This window comes from Globicephala melas, chromosome 13 (assembly GCF_963455315.2).
Source record: "Globicephala melas chromosome 13, mGloMel1.2, whole genome shotgun sequence".
NCBI classification, from domain to species: domain Eukaryota; kingdom Metazoa; phylum Chordata; class Mammalia; order Artiodactyla; family Delphinidae; genus Globicephala; species Globicephala melas.
This window is the reverse complement of record NC_083326.1, coordinates 66,786,618-66,808,311: the sequence shown is the minus strand read 5'-3', so window position 1 is coordinate 66,808,311 and position 21,694 is coordinate 66,786,618. Positions and strand designations below refer to the sequence as shown.

The 21,694-nt window shown below is 52.3% G+C and overlaps 1 protein-coding gene across 5 annotated transcripts; it reads left to right on the top strand.

The window, feature by feature from the left end:
* Nucleotides 1-951: 951 nt before the first annotated feature.
* On the top strand, nt 952-21,404 carry LOC115855473 (SEC14-like protein 2). 5 transcript variants are annotated; one of them, XM_030860799.2, is made up of 12 exons: nt 952-1,109; nt 3,283-3,358; nt 8,047-8,090; nt 8,493-8,552; nt 8,786-8,974; nt 9,966-10,061; nt 10,229-10,289; nt 10,686-10,769; nt 14,250-14,356; nt 14,439-14,578; nt 14,726-14,895; nt 19,695-21,404. In XM_030860799.2, the coding sequence occupies exons 1-12, from the start codon at nt 1,056-1,058 to the stop codon at nt 19,823-19,825; spliced, it is 1,212 nt and encodes a 403-aa protein (XP_030716659.1). In that variant the 5' UTR covers nt 952-1,055; the 3' UTR covers nt 19,826-21,404. The 5 variants fall into 5 exon arrangements, with proteins under 5 accessions (XP_030716659.1, XP_060166187.1, XP_060166189.1 ...); XM_070046936.1 differs by lacking the exon at nt 952-1,109 and adding an exon at nt 1,525-1,705; XM_060310205.2 differs by lacking the exon at nt 952-1,109 and adding an exon at nt 1,715-1,838.
* The last annotated feature ends 290 nt before the right edge of the window (nt 21,405-21,694 follow it).

Below are 21,694 nucleotides of genomic sequence, written 5' to 3'. Positions count from 1 at the left end.
CCCGAGGCTGAAGCCTGGCCAGGCAGGCAGCAAAGGGAAGCTCTGCAGAGCGGACAAAGGAGTGGTCACATAGGGGAACCCTGTGCTAGGCACTGCCCTGAGTGCAGGGCAAGCTATGTACATTAGCTTGCTTTATCCTCTCAGGCTGACTCAGGGTCCAGATCATCCAAATCCATTTAGGGAATGAAGAAGCTTGGATTCAGAGAGGTGAAGTTGCTCCCTGAAGTCTCATATAAACAAGGGGAAGATTAGGATTCAAACCCAGGTCTTCTGATTCCCAGAGAGGAAGCAACCCTCCATGCCAGCTGAGGGTGCCAGCACCTTATGAGCCTCTCAGAGAGCTGCGAAGGTCAGAAGCGGAGGACAGGGCTCTGGGTGGGGAGATGGGGTCTGGGCTTCCTTACCCCCCCTCAGCCTGCCTGCCCCGAAGGGGGAGGGGAAAGGCTGTTAACACTGAAAGGCCCCAAGCTGGGTTTGCAGCAGTGGTCCAAAATCCATGGCAGGACAGGAGGAGGGCAGAAGTCCCAGAGAGAAAAGGCCAAGGCCACTGTCCTGGAGGCAGGGCGATGGCTAGACTTAGGGGTCCCCTGGTCCCCTATAGAGGCATCAGTCAAGCTTCGTCTCGTATTGGAGGGAGAGGTCCTGCACCGTGGGGACCTGATCTTAGAAGAGCTCAATAGATAGCACCTAGTTGGGGACAGTAAGGCCTAGAGAGTTCAGGTGTCTCCTCCAAGGTCACAGTGTAAGCTAAGGGTAAATTGGGGACTGGAACAACAGACTTCCTGTCCTTCTCATGTCTACGGGCCTCGGACCGGGTGGGCACTCCTGCTCGCCTCCTGCTCAGGTCTCCGCTTCAGGAGGGCGGAGGGTACCCGCGTCAGACGCTCCTGCGCCCAGCGCATCTCTCCCTACTCCGCCCCTTGGGATCCTTTAAGAGGCGGGGCTTGGCTGCCAACCGCGGCCCCGGCAAAAGGCTGGGACTTTACTCCCGCGGCGGAGAACGAGTCCGTGCTCTGTCTGCTGCCGCAACCGCCGCGCCCAGAGCCTGGGCCACGATGAGCGGCAGAGTCGGCGATCTGAGCCCCAGGCAGAAGGAGGCACTGGCCAAGGTGAGCCCTCACCCCGTCCCGGCCCGGCCCCGCCCCGGGCGATGGACCCCATCCTCTGGCGGCAGCGGGCTGGGAAGGGGCTGGATGGGGGGCGAGCGCGGGTCTGCGGCGAGCGGCGGAAGGAGCGGCAGCCACCGCACCGAGCGGTCCGCGGTCGCCCCCTCCCTCGCTCCCCTCCGTCCGCCGAGGGGACCCCGGGGAAGTTTGGTCGTCCCGGCCCCAGCCGCGAGCGAGCCCTTGGCGCTGCCACCTGGGAAGAAGTGGTTGCTTGGAAGCCCACGGAGGCAGCTGAGGGCACAAAGGCAAAGTTCATTCTCGGGACTGGCAGCCGGGCCCTGGGGGCAGGGGCAGGGGCAGGGCCCTAGGTTTCCTCCCATTTCCGGGAGGTTTTCCTCTTGCAGGGGCAGTGGCACGATGGAAAGGGCCGGAGGGCTTCTTAGGAGACTTGGATGGCTCCTGCTCTGGCACCAAGTCTCTCAGCGACCTTGGGCAAAACCGGTCCTTCTCTGTTCGCTCCTTGAGGAAAGGAATTGAGGAGGTTGGACCAGATGATGTGGAAAGGAGCAGCTTCAAGTGCAAAGCCTAGGATCCTACCGGTGACTGACTGGGTTGGGGCTAGTTTGAGTTGAGACCAGCTCCCCACCCCGTCCTGCAACCCAGGCCCCTCCCTCAACCCAGGCCCCTCCCGGGCTGGGGACTTGGGGCTGATGCTCTTCAAAAGGCAAGGAGGTAAGCCTAGCTTTGCCTTGGCGCCTGGGCAGAGGAGGGGGCAACAGTTCCAGAGCCGGACCCTCTCCCACCAGCTGGATCTCCCCTGCTGCCCTTGGGGAGAGAGGGAAGGTTGGCTGTTCTTGGAGCTGGAGCTGTTTGGGTCCAGTCTTAGGTCTGGAGCCTCCACAGCAGTTTTCCATTGCTGAGAAAGTGGTGGAGGGGGCGGGTGGCAGGTGTCTTCTGCCGTGGTAGTGGGGCAGAGGCTCCAGTCCCATGGAGGCCTTGCCCCAGGCTGGGCCTCCCCATCCCAGGGAGGCCGGGTAGGGAGGTTTCAGATTTTACTGCTGACCTGCAGGGGAAGTCAGGCAGAGAAGGGATTAGGTGGTGATTAAACTAGATATCAGGGGCTGGGTAGTGTCCTTGGTAAGGGGTGGCTTCATGCCAGTCTCCCTGGGGGTCTGGGAGCTGTTTGGGGGATGGGATGGTTTGAGGCCCTGGCTGACCTAGGCAAGGGGCAGAGGTGGCGGGTCCTCATTGATCCTCTCTGTGGCTGCCCTGTAGGTCACTGACTAGGGAAAGGTGAGTGGCTGGGAGCAGGAGGCTTGGGGACAGCACAGCACGTGGGGGCATGCTCACCTGCAGGGTAATGAGCAGTTGGAGGGGGCGTGGCCATCCTTGGGGTCACTGTCCAGCTCTCTTGTTTGGCACTCCCTACACTTTCCCCCTTCATGACTTCTGGCTGGAACTCTTCCCTCCACCTGGATTGCCCTCCTTCCTCCTCCTGCTGCCTTTGGAGTCCTTCAAGCCCAGCTCAAATGTCATTTTTTATATGAAGTAGTGTGAGACCACCCTCTTCCTGGCCCCAGTCAGCATCAAACTCTTCCTTCCCTCTGCTCCCTGGACACATTGCTCACCATTCCATTACTAAGGGGACAGGCCATGGTGGAAAGAGTGCAGGCTCTGGCCTGGGACAGACCGGGGTTTGCATCCCAGCTCTGCTGATTACTAGCTGTCGACCTTGGGCATGTTACTTGGCCTCTCTGAGCTTTAATTACTTCATCTGTAAAACGGGAGCAGTAATATCTCTAGAAGAATGAATAAGCACCGAGGTCGGTGCTGGGCACACGAGGAATGCTTGGTAAACTTACGCTTTTGCTGTGGCACACCCCAGAGTGTCTACTGTGGCGGTTAGCTGGGGGCTGTTCTGCCCAGCCATCACACTGGAGCGTGTAAGTGCGCACAGCCAGGCAGGGGCAGTGTCTTACTCCCTTCTCACCTCCTCCTGCTACTCAGCTCCCACCAGCATGACCGACAGAGTGTCCCACGCTGCTCAGGTGCTCAGCCAGTGTCTGCAGAGTTGACCCGTGTTGAGCAGGGGTCCAGCAAAAACCTCTATGGAGAGTCCCGGGCAGAGGGAGGTCAGGGTGGGACCTGCTACTCACCCAGCTGCCTCTCCCTACAGTTTCGGGAGAATGTCCAGGATGTGCTGCCCAGTCTGCCGAATCCAGATGACTATTTTCTCCTGCGCTGGCTCCGAGGTGAGGAAAAAGGGGCTGCGGGAGGCTGGGGCAGGGGCTTGGGCTGGGGAACAGAATAGCACCCTCTGGAAACCCTGCCCCAGGCAATCTCAGAATCTGGAGTATTCAACCTTCAGAACCAAAAGCGTTCTTGGCAATGATATAACCTCAACCCTCCTGTTGGATAGATAACGACACTGAGGCTCAGAGAGGTGAGGTAACTTGCCCCAAGTCGCACAGTGTTGAACTGCAGGCAGGGAGAGGACTAGAGCCAGGTCAGCTGACTCCCAGCCCGGTGCCCTTTCCATCCACTCGATGAATCTACTCTGCCGATGGATGTGGGGAAACAGGTTGAGGAAAAGCCAAGAAAGGCCCCAAGCTTGTGGGAAGTTGGAGGCAGAGCCAAGCTTAGAACCAGAGTCTTGGCCCGTGGGAGAGACTGGCCCTCTCTGTGGCAGCTTGAAGGAGGGGCAGAATGCACGGGGAACACGGTGGGTGGGGTTCAGCCTGACCTAGGTTAACAAAACTCCCCTCAAGCCATCATCTGGCTCCATGGCCCTGAGGTCCATTCCAGCTCTGCCCTGGCCTGGCTCTGGTACCTGGTCCAGGGGTGAACATCTGTCTGAGGCTCCTCTCTGGGAGAGCTGGATGAGACAGGGTGCCCTGCCTATGGCAAGATGGGACGTGACAGTGCTATGCCCGTGATGATGCAGTGTACACGTTTCTACTAGCATCAGGGTCAGACTCAACCCCATGTTGCAACTCCTGAAATCCTTCTGTTCTTTTCTTTCTCCTCCTCTCCTGTGATTCAAGTCATGTGCCACCCTCTCTGGTTCTTGTGACACACTTTTTTTTTGGCTTTGTAGAAACTTTATTGCCAGACATAGAAATAATAGAGAAAATTCCTCTGTGTTAGATTAACAGAGATTAAATCGTGATAACAGAATCAGAGCCCAAAATATTAAAGTATAAGTCATGGCCAATTACTTATTTATAGACACAGACACACACATGTATACCCTGCGAGTCTTGGGACAGGGGAAGAGATGTATTTTCCTTTTCTGTCCAGAAACTGAATAGAGCTGGCACACTCTTGAGAGGCTGATAGCTAGCAGGCCCCCCAGAGCAGACCCTGTGTGCCTCTGAAAGTGCCACTTGCCCTTTTCCCCCTAAAAAGCTGTGAACTCCCCCCAGCCCACCCACTCAGAGAGGGTGGAGAGGCAGCAAAGAGGCGGCGGTGGAGTCAGTCCAGAGCTGGAGGACATTTTGGCCCAGCCTTTGCTGAAGGGCTGTAGCTGGAAGGGGGCGGGTGGGGAGAGTGGGCAGACAGCGCTGCATTAAAGGGCCAGCTGCAAGATGATCAAACAAACTACCCAGCTACTGTGAGGTGGGGGAAGTGTGGTTTCAGAGAGCTGTTGAATTGAACAGCTTCGCAGCTCTTTTTTTATCTGAGAGAAGGCTGGCCTGGGGCCCTGGTTTCCCAGGCACCCCAACTCCCCAGTCCTGGGATAACCCCTCTCTTTGCAGGAATATAGAAGAGTGCAGTTATCCTCATTTGCCAGATGAGAAAACTGAGGCTCAGAGAGGAGAGGGCACTTAGCTGAGGGCACACAGCTAATGCGAAGCAGAATCAGGGCAGAAACCTAGGGCCCCTGATTCCCAGGCCATCGTCCTCTCCAGTAAGCCACAGCTGCCTCCTGAAACCAAGCTCTGCCTCTTCAAACCAAGGAAATATCTCCTCTGCACTTTATTTGTGCCTCACATTTCCCTGGGCAGGAGCTCAGGCCTGGTCAGACTCTACTGTGAATTTCAATTAGGGTTTTTGTCGCCTTGCTTTTCTTTTCTTTTCTGTTTTTGCCATGCCGCACAGCTTGCGGGATTTTAGTTCCCTGACCAGAGATTGAACCTGGGCCCTCGGCAGTGAAAGCTCGAAAGCTCGGTGTCCTAACCACTGGACCACCAGGGAATTCCCCCCCTTTTTTTTTTTTTTTTTTTTTAGAGAAACCTTTTCTTTTTCTCCTTTTCATCTAAAGGAAACATTTGCAAGGCACATGCCAGCCGAATGTCTTTGTCTAATCTAGGTGTGAGTGAGCACTGGGTTCTTCCCTTTCTCGAGTGAGCACTGGGTTCCTCCCTTCCCCCGACACGGGCTTGGCTTTCTGCTGGGCCCCAGGCCCGAGAGCAGGCACACAGATCACTGCCTCCCCCTGAGTGGGCCTGAGCTCTGGGCACCCCAGCGAGGGGGCTCAGATGGCAAGATAAAACGAGGAGGTGGAGGAAACCTGTGAGCCTGGCAGAGCAGGTCTGAGTCTCTTTGTTTTCCAGGACAGGAAGAGATCAAATAAGAACCCAGGACAGCTTGCTCCCAGGCCGGCCTCTCTGGCAGTGCCCTAAGCCATGCTTTGAGCTGCCCCTGACCAGGGCGGCAGGAGCCCTGGAGAGGCATCAGGCCGGTACTGCCAGGGGCAATGGAAACTTGGGGAGGGCCCTAAAAGACCCTGGATTTTGGACCCCAGCAGCTAAAGGTTAACTGGAGAGCCTCCCTGAGATAAGGGGGCCCGAAGTTCACCACCACTCCTGTTCCCAAGGAAGATGACTCTCCTCACAGTTGGGCGTGTCCCTCCCATGGAGGATTCCCACTTTCAGGTCCAGCTGGGCTACCCCAACATGATAGCATGGTGCCTTGCATCTTCCAAGTGTTTCTAGCTCACTGGATGATTTGGCCAGAGATGTGCAGTATCTTGTCCAAGGTCAAACAGGAAGAAGGTGGAAGGGCTGAGATGCAAACCCAGATTATATTCCTCTGAAAGCTGCCCCCTGCTGCTACAATGGCATGTGAAGGGTGACCATGAGAAGGAACTTCCCAAGAGGGAAGGCTGCTCATTCCTGCAAACGTGTGTCTAGCACACATGACAGGGTATGGCATTGGTCAAATCTCTTGTCGTATCCTTGAGTGCAGGTGAGTGGACTGCATTTCAGGACAGCAGAGTCAAGGAATGTGCTCGGCCACTTCCGAAGAGCAGTGATTAAGGGGCTGGTGACAGTCCAGAGGGCAGCCTGTCTGGCCCAGGTTCCAGGGCTGTCAGCAGATCTGGATGTCAATCAGACCCACAGAGGACATACAGCTGGGAGGGACAGTTCATAGGTCAAATGGCAAAATTGGTCAGAATCTGGATCTCAGAAACTCTTTAAAAGATGAAATGCAGGGGCTTCCCTTGTGGCGCAGTGGTTAAGAATCCGCCTGCCGTTGCAGGGGACATGGGTTCGAGCCCTAGTCTGGGAAGATCCCGCATGCCGTGGAGCAACTAAGCCCATGCGCCACAACTACTCAGCCTGCGCTCTAGAGCCCATGAGCCACAACTACTGAGCCCGTGTCCCACAACTACTGAAGCCCGTGTGCCTAGAGCCCATGCTCCACAACAAGAGAAGCCACCACAATGAGAAGCCTGCGCACCACAATGAAGAGTAGCCCCTGCTCACTGCAACCAGAGAAAAGCCTGCCTGCAGCAACGAAGACCCAACACAGCCAAAAATTAAAAAATTAAAAAAAAAAAGATGAAATGCAGCTGGCCATAACAAGATGAAATCTGATAGGGATAGATCCAGAAAACCACCTCTCAACCTATGGGGTAGAGGATTCATAAGCAGCACAGGTGAAAAGGATTTGGGGGTTTCAGTTGACTGTAAGCTTCGCCTGAGTTAAGGGCCTGGCCTGTTGCCGAGAAAGTTCTTAGGCTTAATTGGAGAAGGGTAGGCAACACCTGTGCTCTGGACCACACACTTCAAGAGGGGCACTGGCAAACTGGAAAACATCCAAAGGGAAGTTGATGGACTTGAAACCAAGCTTTGAAGGATGGTTAAAGGATCCATGGACGGGCAGCATGATAGCAGGGAGCACTCAGGGTGGCAGCACAGAATTTGCGAGTATTGGAAAGGTGGTCACGTGGCTGAGGAAGCACCCCCACCCCTCCTCTCTGAATGTCTCTGTAGAGGGTCTCTGCTCAGTACAATAGTGAGGGCTGTGTGCAAATGGCAGCTTGGATTGTTTGGGAGCAGATGGCCTTGGCGGGCAGGGAGGTCTTTGTGTTCAAGTTTGAGCAGGACAGCATGTCAGGGTTTGTACATGAAATTGAGTTGAGCCAGGTGAACTCTAATTCTGAAACTTTCTGGGAACCCTGGGAGGACGAGGGCCCTCTGTGTCCCCCTGGGGTATGCATGGGTCCTCTGAGGATATGGCAAGGTTGACTGGAGGCTCATCTCCCCTCCATCCTACTGGAATGTTCTGCCAGTCCTGCCCCAGATTATGCGGCAGCTGTATTCATCTTTGAACCACAGGTCAAGCTCTCAGGACTGGATGTTAGACCGTGGAGGAGATTAACTTTGTGGAAGGAGAAGGGTAAATGATAAGGGGGCCCAGGGTTTGCTTTCCCTGACAGGAGATAAGACCCTTCACCTGATTGCATCCACTAGGGTAAAACTCTTTTGACCCTGAACTTGCAATGCTGCCCCCACCTGCCCTGAACCTTGACCTGCTTTCCCCACAAGCCCAGGGGCTGTGGTGCTCTAGAAGCAGTGAATGTCCTCACATTAGCTTCTATATGTGGGGTGATCTGAGAGTCAGCAGGCGTTTCCGCACAGGAGCAGGGAAATCTTCCCATCCTTGGCGCCCAGGCTGCTATCCTAACCCTGACCACGTTTCCCTGTTATAGCAAGAAGCTTTGACCTGCAGAAGTCTGAGGCCATGCTCCGCAAGGTGAGACCCATTTGGCTCCGAAGCCCACTGTTGCCTCCATTTCTGCCCATCAGAATCACGCCGTGCTTGGACTTCTGTCCACCCCCTCCCACCCCAATCACCGCCTGTGGCTTATGTGACATATCTGAGTATTAGCCGACCCGTACTGCCTTATCCTCCAGGACAAAGTGCATTCCCTTCCCTGGAAACAGAGCTTTCATAGTTCTGGGCCAGCCAAGAATTATAATCTGTTCTGCTGAGATCTCTGAAACAGGCACTTCCTTCTTTTCCATTCCTGCTGGTTGCCTTCTCGTGATTTACCTGTGGTCCGGTGGTCTGTTCGTGCTGTCACCCATTGCTAGATGCCTGTTAAGGACCACCCCCTCCCCGCCCTGCTTTTTTAAAGCCCTCGTGTGTTTGCAGCATGTGGAGGTCCGAAAGCAAAAGGACATTGACAACATCATGAGCTGGCAGCCTCCAGAGGTGAGAACAGATTATCCCGCCCCACACCACGTGAGGTCTGTTAGACCCATGATCTGTATCCTGGGTCTATGGGACTGGGACCCTCAGAGGAAAGGTCTGACAATGCCAAGTCATTGAATGAGTATCCATTGGCACCCAGGGGCGGATGAACCCAGAGGAAGGCCCTGGACACCGGGAAGGTATGGCTGCCCGGGGCCTGCTGACCAGGCACCCCCATCTCTGTCTGGGCCCAGGTGGTCCAACAGTATCTCTCAGGGGGCATGTGCGGCTATGACCTGGATGGCTGCCCCATCTGGTACGACATCATTGGACCTCTGGATGCCAAGGGTCTGCTCCTCTCAGCCACCAAACAGGACTTGGTCAAGACCAAGATGCGGGACTGCGAGCTGCTTTTGCGGGAGTGCGCCTGCCAGACCGAAAAGGTGAGGGGACCAGCACGGCTGAAGAGGAGTTACGCCCGGTGGAGGTGGTCACGCAGAAGTGTGGGTGTCACACGTGGCTTTAAGGGCAGCTTTAGGCCCTGATGTTTAGGTTTCATAGACCAGTGAAATTGCAAAGTTTTAGGGACTGATCTATGTCCCTAATTGTCATAATTAACCCACCAAACTATAGGGACGGCATTGTCCCAGAATAAAGGGCCGTCCTTTAATTGGGTAAAGTTTAGCTTCATAGAAAACATGCTACGTTATCATTACTTTTCTTCCTTTATCTGGGCACCAGAGGAATCCTTGTCAGGGACCACCCTATCCCTGGACAAGTATTTGGGTGCCGCTGGTGTCAGTGAGCTCAGATTCTGTGCTTCCCTAACTCTGAATTCAGACAAAGCTAAGGACAGCTAATTCTCTTACTGGAAAAAGACTGAAGAGCGAGGCGGAGCTGCCATGGTCCTTTCCCCTGCCCTCCTCCTCAGCAGTCGTAAAGATCCAGTGAGACCATGTGATACGTTTGGGGACATTTCAACAGTGTCATCCACATTCACTGAGAACCTAGTGTGCGCAGAGGCCCTGTGGGGCTGGGCACGCAGAGAAGCGTTAGAGATGCACCTTAAGGGCTTAGGTTGGATAGAGAGCATCTGTGCCTGCGAGATGAGTGGCTGCACGGGGTGCAGAGGACGAGGGGGGCCACCGGGTCAAACTGCAGAACAGGAGCAACTTCAGATGTAATCTAAGTTCACCCAGCTGTTTACTGGATGAGAACACGGAGATCTAAACGGGAAGGGTGACTTGTCTAGGCCGCAGTTCCGGCCTGGGGTAATTATCTCGATTCGGAAAACCCTAGGTACGGCCCTGCCGGATCTGGTTGCAGTATGGGTGCAGGGTACAATCAGCACTTTCCCTGAACCGGGGTGGGCTTCCGTGTGTGTGTTGTGTGGGGGCAGCCTGATGTGACTTTCTGTTCCTCTGTCCCCTGCAGACGGGGAACAAGATAGAGACCATCACCCTGATTTATGACTGTGAGGGGCTTGGTCTCAAACATCTCTGGAAGCCAGCTGTGGAGGCCTATGGAGAGGTGAAGGCCAGGGCTCGGGGGTGGTGGAGGGTGAGAGGTGAGGGTCGGGGGGTGGGTTGGGGGGGTGGGTCCCTCTGCTAGGAGGCCCTGTGGGGTGGGGGAAGCCAGAGGAAGAAGGGCCTCCCTCCCTGGCACAGAGTTCTGAGCCCACTGGATTCTTTCCACAGTTTCTCTGCATGTTTGAGGAAAATTACCCCGAAACACTGAAGCGTCTTTTTGTCATTAAAGGCAAGTTGGCAACTACCTGTGATGAAGCCCAATGGGAAAGAGGGGCCAAAAATATTACTGGGACAGATTAAGGAGAGTGAAATAGAGTGAGCCGAAGTCAGGGGTGGAGGGTGGGGTCTTAGGACCTGTTCAGAAGACCGACCCATGATGTACGCAGACCACTTTGTAATTCACAAAGCTTTTAGTATTCGTTACCTCCTTTGAGCCACCGAGCCCCGTGAGAAAGGAAGACCATCCCCCCTGTACAGACAGGAAAGCCGAGCCTCACATAGGGCTGCCTGTGTGGGCTCCACAGCACCAGGGAGTGCATAGCCAGACACTGGGGGCTATGGTGGACACTGTTAGGGACAGAGTGGGGACTGCTCCTGGCCTCACATGGCCTGGTCTCTGTTCCAGCCCCCAAGCTGTTTCCTGTGGCCTATAACCTCATCAAACCCTTCCTGAGTGAGGACACTCGTAAGAAGATCATGGTCCTGGGGGGTGAGTAGCCCAGACCCTCCTCCACTCCATGGCATGGCTGCAGCCCCGCTGGGGATGGCATTAGAGAGCCAGAGCTGCCGGGGCGAAGGCTCCCTCTGCTGGTTTGGGAGCAGTGGGACCCAGGAGCAGGCTGGGCCCTAGCAAGGGGCTTCCTGTCTGTTTTCCTAAGAACTCTTTCTCTCAGACACTCCGGGGAAATTCAAAGATGAATGGAATGCAAGTCCTTGTCCTCAATAAGCTTGCAGTGAAACAGGAGACTTTTAAGAGAAAGCTAGGACACAAACTAGAAAAGGCATAGATGGACTTCCCTGGTGGCACAGTGGTTAAGAATCCACCTGCCAATGCAGGGGACACGGGTTCGAGCCCTGGTCCAGGAAGATCCCACATGCCATGGAGCAACTAAGCCCGTGCGCCACAACTACTGAGCCTGCGCTCTAGAGCCTGCGAGCCACAACTACTGAGCCCGCGTTCCACAACTACTGAAGCCCGCGTGCCTAGAGCCCATGCTCCGCAACAAGAGAAGCCACCGCAATGAGAAGCCCGCGCACTGCAATGAAGAGTAGCCTCTGCTCACCGCAACTAGAGAAAGCCCACGTGCAGCAAGAAAGACCCAATGCAGCCAAAAAATAAATAAAATTCCTTTAAAAAAAAAAAAAGAAAAAAAGAAAAGGCATAGATGCGGCAGAGAAGGGAGGTCACAGGAGCAGAGGTTGCTTTCAGTTGAGGGCAAGTACGCATGGATTCATTGGATGGGCACCTGCTGTGTGCCTGGCCCTGGACTAGGTAGGTGTCAAGGCCACAGAGGTAAGACAGAGTCCCTTGAAGAGCTTGTGGCCTCTCGGAGAAGGGAGACACAAACAGATGTATATCAGCGCAAGATGTTACGTGTAAAAGAGAGGTGAAAAGCCCATGGGAACACTGAGCAGGGGCACTCACCCCGCCCAGCCTGGGGAGGGGGCGATGCCTCCCTCACCTGCGAGCTATGGAATGAGTAGGGTAGCCAGGTGAAGCAAGGCAGGAAGCTGTTGGGCAGAAATAAGAACAATGAGCAAAGATCTTACACACCATGGCACGGGCAGCTGAAGAGGGCACACGGCAGGGTGTGCGAGAGATGACGTGGAGAGGGAGCCAGGTGCCAGGAGCTGGGTCACAGAGAATCCAGGGCACTGTGTCGGGAAGCTGGGACACAACTCCACCGGCCACTGGGCACCAGAGAGGAGTTCCTGAGCCGGGGCAGGGGGTGGGGTACAGGACCTGATTCTCAGGACAGATACCAGTTTGTATACCGTGGCCACAGCCCACGTACCAGGTGTTGCAAGCCTGAGCCACGGCGGGGGCTGTAGGGACGGAGAGGAGAGGATGGATTTCAGACTTTCGTAGGAAGTGGAACAGCAGAACTCAATTGACTGGATGTAGGAAGGGAGGAAGAGAAATCTAGAATGGCTCCCTGGTATCTGGCATGAGTGACAGCATTGCAGTCATTCTGATGCAGTTAGTTCCACTGGGGAATAATACAGTCAGAAGGAAAGGCTTGAAGTTGAGTTCTAGGAGTCTGTGAGGTGTACACATGTTGGGGATGCCTGGGCCTGAAGCTTAGCAGCAAACTCCAGTCTGGAGATTTGGAGTTTTAGATAGAGACAGCAGCTAAAACCTTGAGAGGAGGTAAGACTGCCCACAGAACAGAGGCTGAAGCCTGGGGAATATCCAGGCTCAAGGGCATGAAGAGAAAGAGGAGCCCACCAGGGAGTGAAGAAGCGATTGCGAGGTTGGCGGGGAAGAGAGCAGACGGACACTGGATAGGCACGGCAGCAGGAGAACATCAGGGGACGAGGGGAAGCCAGCAAGGAAGACCCATGGGAATCAAGCCAGCCAGGGACAGGCAGGAGTCGAGTTTGGCTGGAGCGTGATGTGGGGTGGTGGGAGAAAAGCCTAGAAAGGGAGATTGGGACTGGCTCGTGGACGGCTTAATGCCACCTGTGGAGTTGAACTGGGGGTAGGGAATCCTGAAGGTTTCTGAATGTTCACCTTCAGGCACCACACTGAAAGTGGAGGTTTTCCAAATGTGTGCTGAGCCTGGGTGTGGTGCAAAGCAGTCTGGAAAGCACAGGACTTCTGGGTGCTGGTCCTGGCTCTAGTGCAACAAATTCTGTCCTTGTAGCCTCAGTTCCTCTCTGTGAGATGGGAAGAATCCTCCTGGCCTTATTCCAACCCTCCAGCTGAACTGGGTGAAGAAACAACGTCTGAGGAAAAGGCTCTAATGATTTTTGGCTTTTCTGTGGCTGCCACCCACCATGAGCATGAGCCAGTTCGGTTTCCTGGCAGCGGGGCTGCAGAGGAGGTTCAGTCAGTTCCCCCACCCACACCTGAAACCCTTTCAACCAAACCCGCCTCGGGCTGGGAAGGTACCGGATCTTCAATAGAGGAGGGGAGAAATTCACCCTGGGCTGGTCACTGGTACTCAGCACAGATTAAAGCACCCCTGGAGTTGCATGGTCTCAAGTCCCTAGAAATCTGAAGGCTGGGAGACCCTGGACCATCCCTGTGGGTTTACGGGCAGCACCAGCCACAGAGGATGCTCGGTGGTACCCTGTGACCTGGAGCTGCTCTCTATATCTGGTCTCTGTCGTCAGCAGGGAAAGGTTTCCATCCAGTATCAAAATATTGTCCTTGGCTGATACTTGTTTAGGAATCTGGCAGAGAAATGGATCTCAGCCTTGGTTGCACTTGAGGCAAACTCTCCTAGTCAGGAAAGGGCTTGGTTATTTAAAGAGAAAAAAAAAAACCAAATCACTGGTAGCCAAACAGCCTACAAAACAAGAGAAGTGAAACTGTGGCTGGGGTAAAGCCAAGGGAGCCCATTTAAGGGGTCGGTCTACAGTGATGCATTCATTCAATAAATCACGAGTGAGCACAGTAGGTGACAGTGGTCATGCCCTCACGCTCAGTCTAACTAGGGCAGATCATGTTGACTGCCCTCCTGCCTGCCACATGCGCTGTTCCCTCTGCGTGGAATGCCCTCCCCTCCTTTCTTTGTTCCCTCCTGCTTGCACTTCAAATATTTGTATCCCCTCTTCCTGGGAGTGATAATACACTCTCATACAGGTACGGCATTTTACAGTTTACAAAGAACACCCTCTCAAGTACTTAGTTCACTTCACTCCCACCATAACCTTGCAGGACAGGAGGAACTAGGCTCAGAATGAAGTGATTTATTTGCCTCAGGTTGCTTCGCTGGCCAGAGGCAGTGGGGACAGGACCTCTGTCTCCTGCTTCCTGGTCCAGAACAGGGCAGTCATCTGGGTGACAGCTCTTCTTGAACCCCCTGCAGAGCTGTGCGCACGTCCTGTGCTTCCAATGCCCATGTTTTGTGTGCGGGGGCAGACAGGTTTTTTCTGCCTCTTTTGTGTAGACTGCCAGGGCTGTGATGAACTCCTGCCCTGGTGGTGATCCTTTTCTCTCCTTCCTTCCCTCTCCTGCCAGCAAACTGGAAGGAGGTTTTACTGAAATATGTCAGCCCTGACCAGCTGCCTGTGGAGTATGGGGGCACCATGACGGACCCTGATGGAGACCCCAAGTGTAAATCCAAGGTATGGGCTGCCAGGGGCCGGAGGTGACCAGAGACACCTGGCTCAAATGCACATTCCAGCTCACTCCGTGCTCTGCTTCTAGATCAACTATGGGGGTGACATCCCCAAGAAGTATTACGTGCGAGACCAGCTGAAACAGCAGTATGAACACAGTGTGCAGATTTCCCGGGGCTCCTCCCACCAAGTGGAGTATGAAATTCTCTTTCCAGGCTGCGTCCTCAGGTAGGGTTCTGGACCCTTCCAGGAGACCTGAGCCTTCTGGCCATAGGTGCTGGCGGTGGGCTGGGGTGGGAGAAGCCCTGGTGGCAGGACCCCAGAGAGGGAACATGCAGACGGAATCACGTCTAAGTGGGTGGGTGTCCCCTGCAGGTGGCAGTTCATGTCGGATGGTTCGGACATCGGTTTTGGGATTTTCCTGAAGACCAAAGTGGGGGAGCGGCAGAGGGCAGGGGAGATGACAGAGGTGCTTTCCAACCAGAGGTACAATGCCCACCTGGTCCCTGAGGATGGGACCCTCACCTGCAGCAATCCTGGCATCTGTAAGTCTCTCTGTCTTGGCTCGAAGCCCCTGCTCTAGCTGTTTGCCCGGGAGGTCCCTCTTTCTCCATGGATTTAAGTTCTCACACTGTTAGAACTAGAAGTGGAGCTCCATCAGTTTCAACCTCTCTTGCATAGGTGAGGAAACCTAGGCCTGGAGAGGTGAGATGACAGGCTCAAGGTGACCTGGTCCAGGTGTAACTGGGGCTGTGACTGCCATTAGACATTTCCTGGGGATGCGCCCTCCCCAGACATCAGAGAGGCAGAACACGTTACGTAGGTGTAGGGATCACAGGGTGAGCAGAGTGCTGACAAACCTAGCCTTGACTCTGCTGAACTTCACTCATCTCCAAGTTGATCAAAAAATGGCCACAGAACATGAACAGGAAGTTTACCCAAGAGGAATAAGAATGGCAAATAGACATCTGAAAAGGTGTTTAACCTCACTTAGCTTTGCAATATCGATTAAATTCCCTTTGACTCAGCAATTCTACCTCTGGAAATTTACTGTACAGAAATATTTACACAAAAACACAAAGATATAGGTACATGGATGTTCCTAGCAGTTTGGGAAACTGATAATAAACTAAATGGCCTTAAGAAGGTCTTGTTAAGAAAATTATGGTCCATCCATATAATGGAATACAGTATACGCATTAAAGAGAATAAACTGACATATAAGATGTCTGATACATGTTAAAAAAAAATAAAGCATGAGACTTAGCATATATGTATACTCACTTTGGCTAAAAAAGGTCAAAAGAATTCTGGGGTTGGCCGCTTTTACCTTCTGAGATGGCCCACACTCTGTCTGTGGAGTGTGTTTCTCTAAATAAATTCACTTCTTACCTACCAAAAAAAAAAAAAAAAAAGAATTCTGGGGACTCTGCTAATGCTAATGGTGGTAGGAAGCTTAGAGAGGGCTTTCGTTTCTTTATACTGGCCCTGCAAATACAGTTTATGTTACAAAGAACATGTACTACATTTATAAGCAGAAAAATCACATATACACACACACACAAAACCCCCATCAAATCTCCAGTTTCCTCTCTGTCTGAGCCAAGGGGCCAGGCATGGAAAATCAGTGACAGCAAGGGCTTTGTCATCAAGCTGAGATGGACTTGACCACTGACTAGTCCTTAGGCAAGTGACTTGGCCTCCTTGAGCTTCAGTTTCCTGATTGCTACAATGGGGATCAAATTCTCTACCTCATAGGGACACCTGATGATGAAATGCGATCAGGTCTGTGCAGCACTTAGCGTAATGCCTGCCACGCAGCACTCAGTGCACTGTGGCCACCATTATTATCATTAGGGGAAAACCTGGGGGAGAAGGGCCACTGGGGAGATAGTGCCAGAGATGGGAGAAGCCCTGCGCCCTGTTTTCATGGCAGCACTGCCAGAAGTCTGAACTAGCCCCACAGATGTCTTGGCCTCTGTACTTGTCCACACCATTGCCCCAACCTCAGATCCTGTGTCCTCCCCCACAGCCCAAGCAACCTCAGTCTCCACCGCCCCCTCCTCACATATACTCTGTGGTCTGGCTCCCCAGGGAGGAGAAGTATTCTTGTTAGTGAGCTGTCGGGTCCTGAGGGAGAAGGCGGTATACTGTGTGCTTCATCAAGAACAAGGCTTAGCACCAGCCCAGACACTGTCATCCTCAGAGCATAAAGCATTTTGTACATATAAGCTTGAATTTCTCTTTTAAAGGACAGGGAAGCTGAGGTATAGAGAGGGGATGTTATCTCTCCCACAGCGTAGCCTGCATAGACACCAAGAAACGGAGACAGGAGAGAATCCTAGGGTCCTGGTACAGGATCTCGTGACCACAGACTACCCTAGAGATGATCATGTGACAGAGGAGAGAGTGGGGTCCCAGACCTGGGAAGTAATTTACCCAAACTCAGCAGAGCCCAAACCGTTTTCCAGCGCTGCCCACTACCTCTCTGTAGTACCATGAACCCTTTAACATAATCAGGCTTAGGTTTGCAAATCCCAAATTATAGTTCCCCTTGGATACATTCCCAGATGGAATGTTTATCTGCTTGTGGGGCCTTGACTGGGAGATTCCACTTTTTTTTCTCCCAACTAATATTTCCTGAGGTCCTGAGTGTAGAGTACTCTTCTAGGAAAGAAAAAGATTCAGAAAAAAAGATCTGGAGCGTGCATTGTGGTCCAGAAGAGCTGAAGCACTGTAGGAAGGTTAAACAGCCCCTCTAGGCACCAGAAGACCCGGTTTCTGAGTCCAGCTTTGCCAGTAACTCTCCGAGTGTCTCTAATTAGATTTTGCTCTCTTTTTCCTTAAAATGAGGGGAGTAGGCTAGAGCAGATCTTAATCTGGGGTCTATGATTCTAAATCTTTAGTGATATAGATCTTTAAAGACAGTGATTCTAAATCTTTAAAGACCAAACACCTCCCTTTTATAATAAGTGGTGTCTAATGTCCCCTTTACTACTCTGAAATGAAATTCATAGATATTATAACCACCTACACACATAATTAAAAAGTCAATATACTCTCCTATCTGGAATATAAAAGAAATAAAAGGACACTAAGAATATATATGTTTTCTCAATACATAAATGAGAGGGCACAGTTACCCCCAGCTCCTCCTCTCTTCAGAATGGTGACTTTCCCATTGGGAACCACTGCCCCAGAGGGTCCATGATGGGCTCCATGGGATCTGAAATTGTATGCTTTCATCAGATTCTCAGGGGGGTCAGTTCCCCAACAAAAGTGAAGGAGCCCCAGCCTGGAGGATCTCTGGGGCCTCTACAAGTCTGTGAGTACATGATTAGTGTCAAAATGAACCACTTCCCTCGGGCCTGGGCGTCACAACAGCCCCTTCCTTGTTTCTGAGGGCAGAACATCATGCTAGGCAGAGTCATCTCAATCCTGATGCTTGGTCCAAGGAGCTCAAAGACCTCTTCTCTAGCATGACTGACTCTGGTTGCTAAGGCTCTGTCATCCAGGTCAGAGAGGAAGCTTCCCTCTTTCCAGAGGCACCACTGGTCCTGAAAGACCTCTGGCTCAGACAGAAAATCAATGACTATTACTCACTTCACACCATGAAGAAAAGGGTGAATGGTGTGTCTGCCCTCAGTCTAAAACTATGCATTTTATCCAGGGGCAGAAAAGGGGAAAGGTTAAATCTCAGGATTAAATGCACAGGGTTTTTTTGGCTGGGAAAAGTTAGAGACCAGGATAGGGAAGGGGCAGAGCTAGTGTTTTTGTTTTCCCACTCTGTTCTTTGGAAGGGGTGTTTGACTGGAATGGAAAAACTTCTCAAAAAAAGAAGGGTTAGATTAAAAGCAGTCTGTTCCTTGGCCAAGGGTTGGAAGCCTTTTCTGCCAACTGCATGCCCATTTTCTCTCCCCAGAGGAAACCACTAACAGATCTTGTGTATTATCCTACCAAATATTTTCCATTCCTTTAGAAGCATTATGTGTTTCCATAATATACAGGACATGTGCCCACCCATATACATTCATAGGAATTATATATGTTATTCAGTGTATATTTGAAGGAATTTTGAAATTGTAAAACTTGTCAATGTAGGTAGACCAAGTAACAAAGCCAAAAAAAATTTTTTTACATATATTAACAAAAATGTTAGAAATGGTTTACAAATTGTTCTGCAACTTGCTTTTTTTAGCCTAAGGATATATTGTCACTAGTTTCCCCAGTCACTTCTATGAAGCTCACCTCTTTCTTTTTATACAGAATAGTATTTCAATAAAAACTTTTAAAGCAATTCTTCTTTGAACATTTTAGTTTTCCTCATCTTTTATTACTACAAATAGGGGTGTATTGAGCATCTTTGTCCATTTATCTTTCTGTGGGGTAAGTTTCTGGTTCAAAAGTTTGCATATTTTGGGCTTCCCTGGTGGCGCAGTGGTTGAGAATCTGCCTGCTAATGCAGGGGACACGGGTTCAAGCCCTGGTCTGGGAGGATCCCACATGCCGCGGAGCAACTAGGCCCGTGAGCCACAACTACTGAGCCTGCGCATCTGGAGCCTGTGCTCCGCAACAAGAGAGGCCACGATAGTGAGAGGCCCGCACACCACGGATGAAGAGTGGCCCCCACTTGCCACTAGCGAAAGCCCTCGCACAGAAACAAAGACCCAACACAGCAAAAATAAATAAATAAATTACAAAACTCCTACCCCCAACATCTTCTTTAAAAAAAAAAAAAAAGTTTGCATATTTTACCTTTTGTCAGAAACTGAACAGGATTAGGCTTTCTAGGGCCCAAGTCAGGCAGCAATGCAGGCCAGAGGGAAATTCCAGCTCCATCCCTTCCTCACTGTGTGACACAGTGACTTTCTTTTTATATAACACAGTACTAATGCTGAACTCAAGAGTTATTGTGAATAATATATATAGATTGCCATACCAGTATTGAGTCACATAAATAGCTGTTGTTACCATTACTATTATTATTATTATAATAACTATTGCTGCAACTAATTCTACTCCCTCCTTTCAAGACCCAGTTCAAGCTCTAACTCCTTTAAAAAGCCTTTCACATGATTTCAGTCTACAGGGCCCCCTCGTTCCAAGCTGTTACAGACGTGACTGTCTCTGCCACTCATCTGGCACTTGGCATGTTCTTATATATTTTTCTCTTCATGAACATATTGTAACCCAGCTAGACTAGGTTTCAGAAGGTGAAGGACCATTGCTTATGCTACCTTCAGCCTCATTACCTACCACACTGCCTTGCTCAGTCAACCAAAATCACTGTGTCCAAGCTCTTTGTCAGAATTGCCTGAATGTCTGTTTTTTCCCCTCCCCTCAGATGTCCTGCGGTTTGACAACACCTACAGCTTCATTCATGCAAAGAAGGTCAGTTTTACCGTGGAGGTCCTGCTTCCAGACAAAGCCTCAGAAGAGAAGATGAAACAGCTGGGGGCAGTCACCCCAAAGTAACGCCTCCTCCCACAGCAGGCCTGGCTCCCTCAGCATCTCCCTGTCAGTTTCTATCCCTTGTAGCAGTCATTTTCCCAGCACTCTGACGCCCAAAGAAACTGGGCTAGAAGAAAGACCTCGGGGCTGGATCTGGGGAGCCTTCATTTCAGAATTAGGAAGAGGGAGACTAGCTGGAGTGGGCCTCCTTGCCTCTCAAATTACTAAGGAGTCCCCAGGGGCTGGGCACCGTGACAGCATCTGTCTTATAAGCTGTGCCAACTTCACCTGTCCAGTGACAGATGAGACAGGGAGGGGGGAACCATGGGGTAGCAGGGAGGAAATTAGGAAAAAGGGGAGAAATTGAGACCTAACACTTCAGGGAAGCCAGCTGCAGGGGAGGAACTTGCTCCCAAATGAACATGTAAGTCTAGATCATAATGAGGAATAGCAAGGTAGCCGGTTGCTAGAGTTATGGTGGGGGTCTGAGGCTCTTCTGAACTTTCTACCCAGGCTAGGATCTTTTAGCTTTTCCCAAGTCTTGGGAGAGGGCCCGAGTCAGCATAGGTCTTCCCTTTCAAGGGTAGACAGGCAGGCCTCTCCCTCGCCTCGAGGAATCCAGCAGTTCCTGGGTCCCACTGGCTGCCTCTTAAATTACTAATGATTGTCAGTGACTCAGCTTCCTGGGACAGTGAGCTTTGGTACCCAGCCACTGTCCTTCAGTGCAAACAAAGCACAGGAAAGTTACCTCCAGGGATCCCAGCTCCGTGAAGGGCCAGGGAGGCTGGCGGTGGGTGTGAGTCCTGAAGCTTCCACCCCTCAGAAACCCAGGCCCTGACCCATCCTGGGGAGATGGTCCGGCCAAGCTGAGGGAGCAGGAGTCAGGGGCAAGGCTGGAACTGACAGGAGGTCCCGAGGCCGCATGGCTCCCAGCCAGCCCCCTCAGGAGGATATCCTGACCTTGGTTTACAGCGCTCTGTTAGGAAAAGTAACCAATGAATAAAGAACGTTCAGCGCGCAGGGCGTGGAAGTCAGCGCCTTGCGCCTCGCTCCTCACAGTTACTCACACACGCAAACTTCCGCCGTGGGGTGCCTGCTTCTCCCCTTCAATAAGCGGAGCGCATGCGCAGAAGCCATCTGCTAGTCTCCTTCCGTGCGCTGAAGGCGTCCTGACGGCCTGCTCGCCCCCTGATTGGCCCAGCCGGTGGGCCGTCTTCCGCCATTTTTGCTAAGGGCACTAAGGGTGCACCTGACCATCTTAACGGTCAGGACGGAGACCCCGCCCAACTCGGGCTTCTCAGAGCGCGCCAAATAGTGCGGGTCTGGCAAGCGCGCGCAGCGCCTGCGGTGGACCTGGATTGGGAGGGTCAAGGAGAAGCGACGATCACGTGACTTTAGGGACCGTCTCCTAATTCCGCGCAGGCACTGCCAGTGTTTCTGGGGTTGAGGATCACTGAGTCGCGATCCCAGCTTCCTGCGAGATCACAGTTGACCTGGCTGCCCTACATGATCCTACAATGATGAAGACTCCCAGGGCTGAAACCAGGGACCTCAACAGGGAGGCTGTGACCTTTATTTGATGATAATAAAGCTAATTCTTTAATGAGCGCCTCCTGGGTACCAGGCAACAGCCCTGTGTTTATCACCTTATTGCAAGGATTCAAGGAATTAATACATTCAGAGCGCTTAGAAAGCCTGGTACAAGTGTACGCTCAGTAAATTTTGGCTACTCTTGTTTCTTACAGGCGTGGCTGACAGTTCATAGGCGGCACAACTAGCATTTGAACCCAGGACTGCCTGTCTTTAAAGGCTGGGCCTTTGCTCGCTGGTACCCCCAAAGGATTCACAGAGCTTTAGTGAAGTGCACTTATTCCTCACATGGGTAAACTGAGG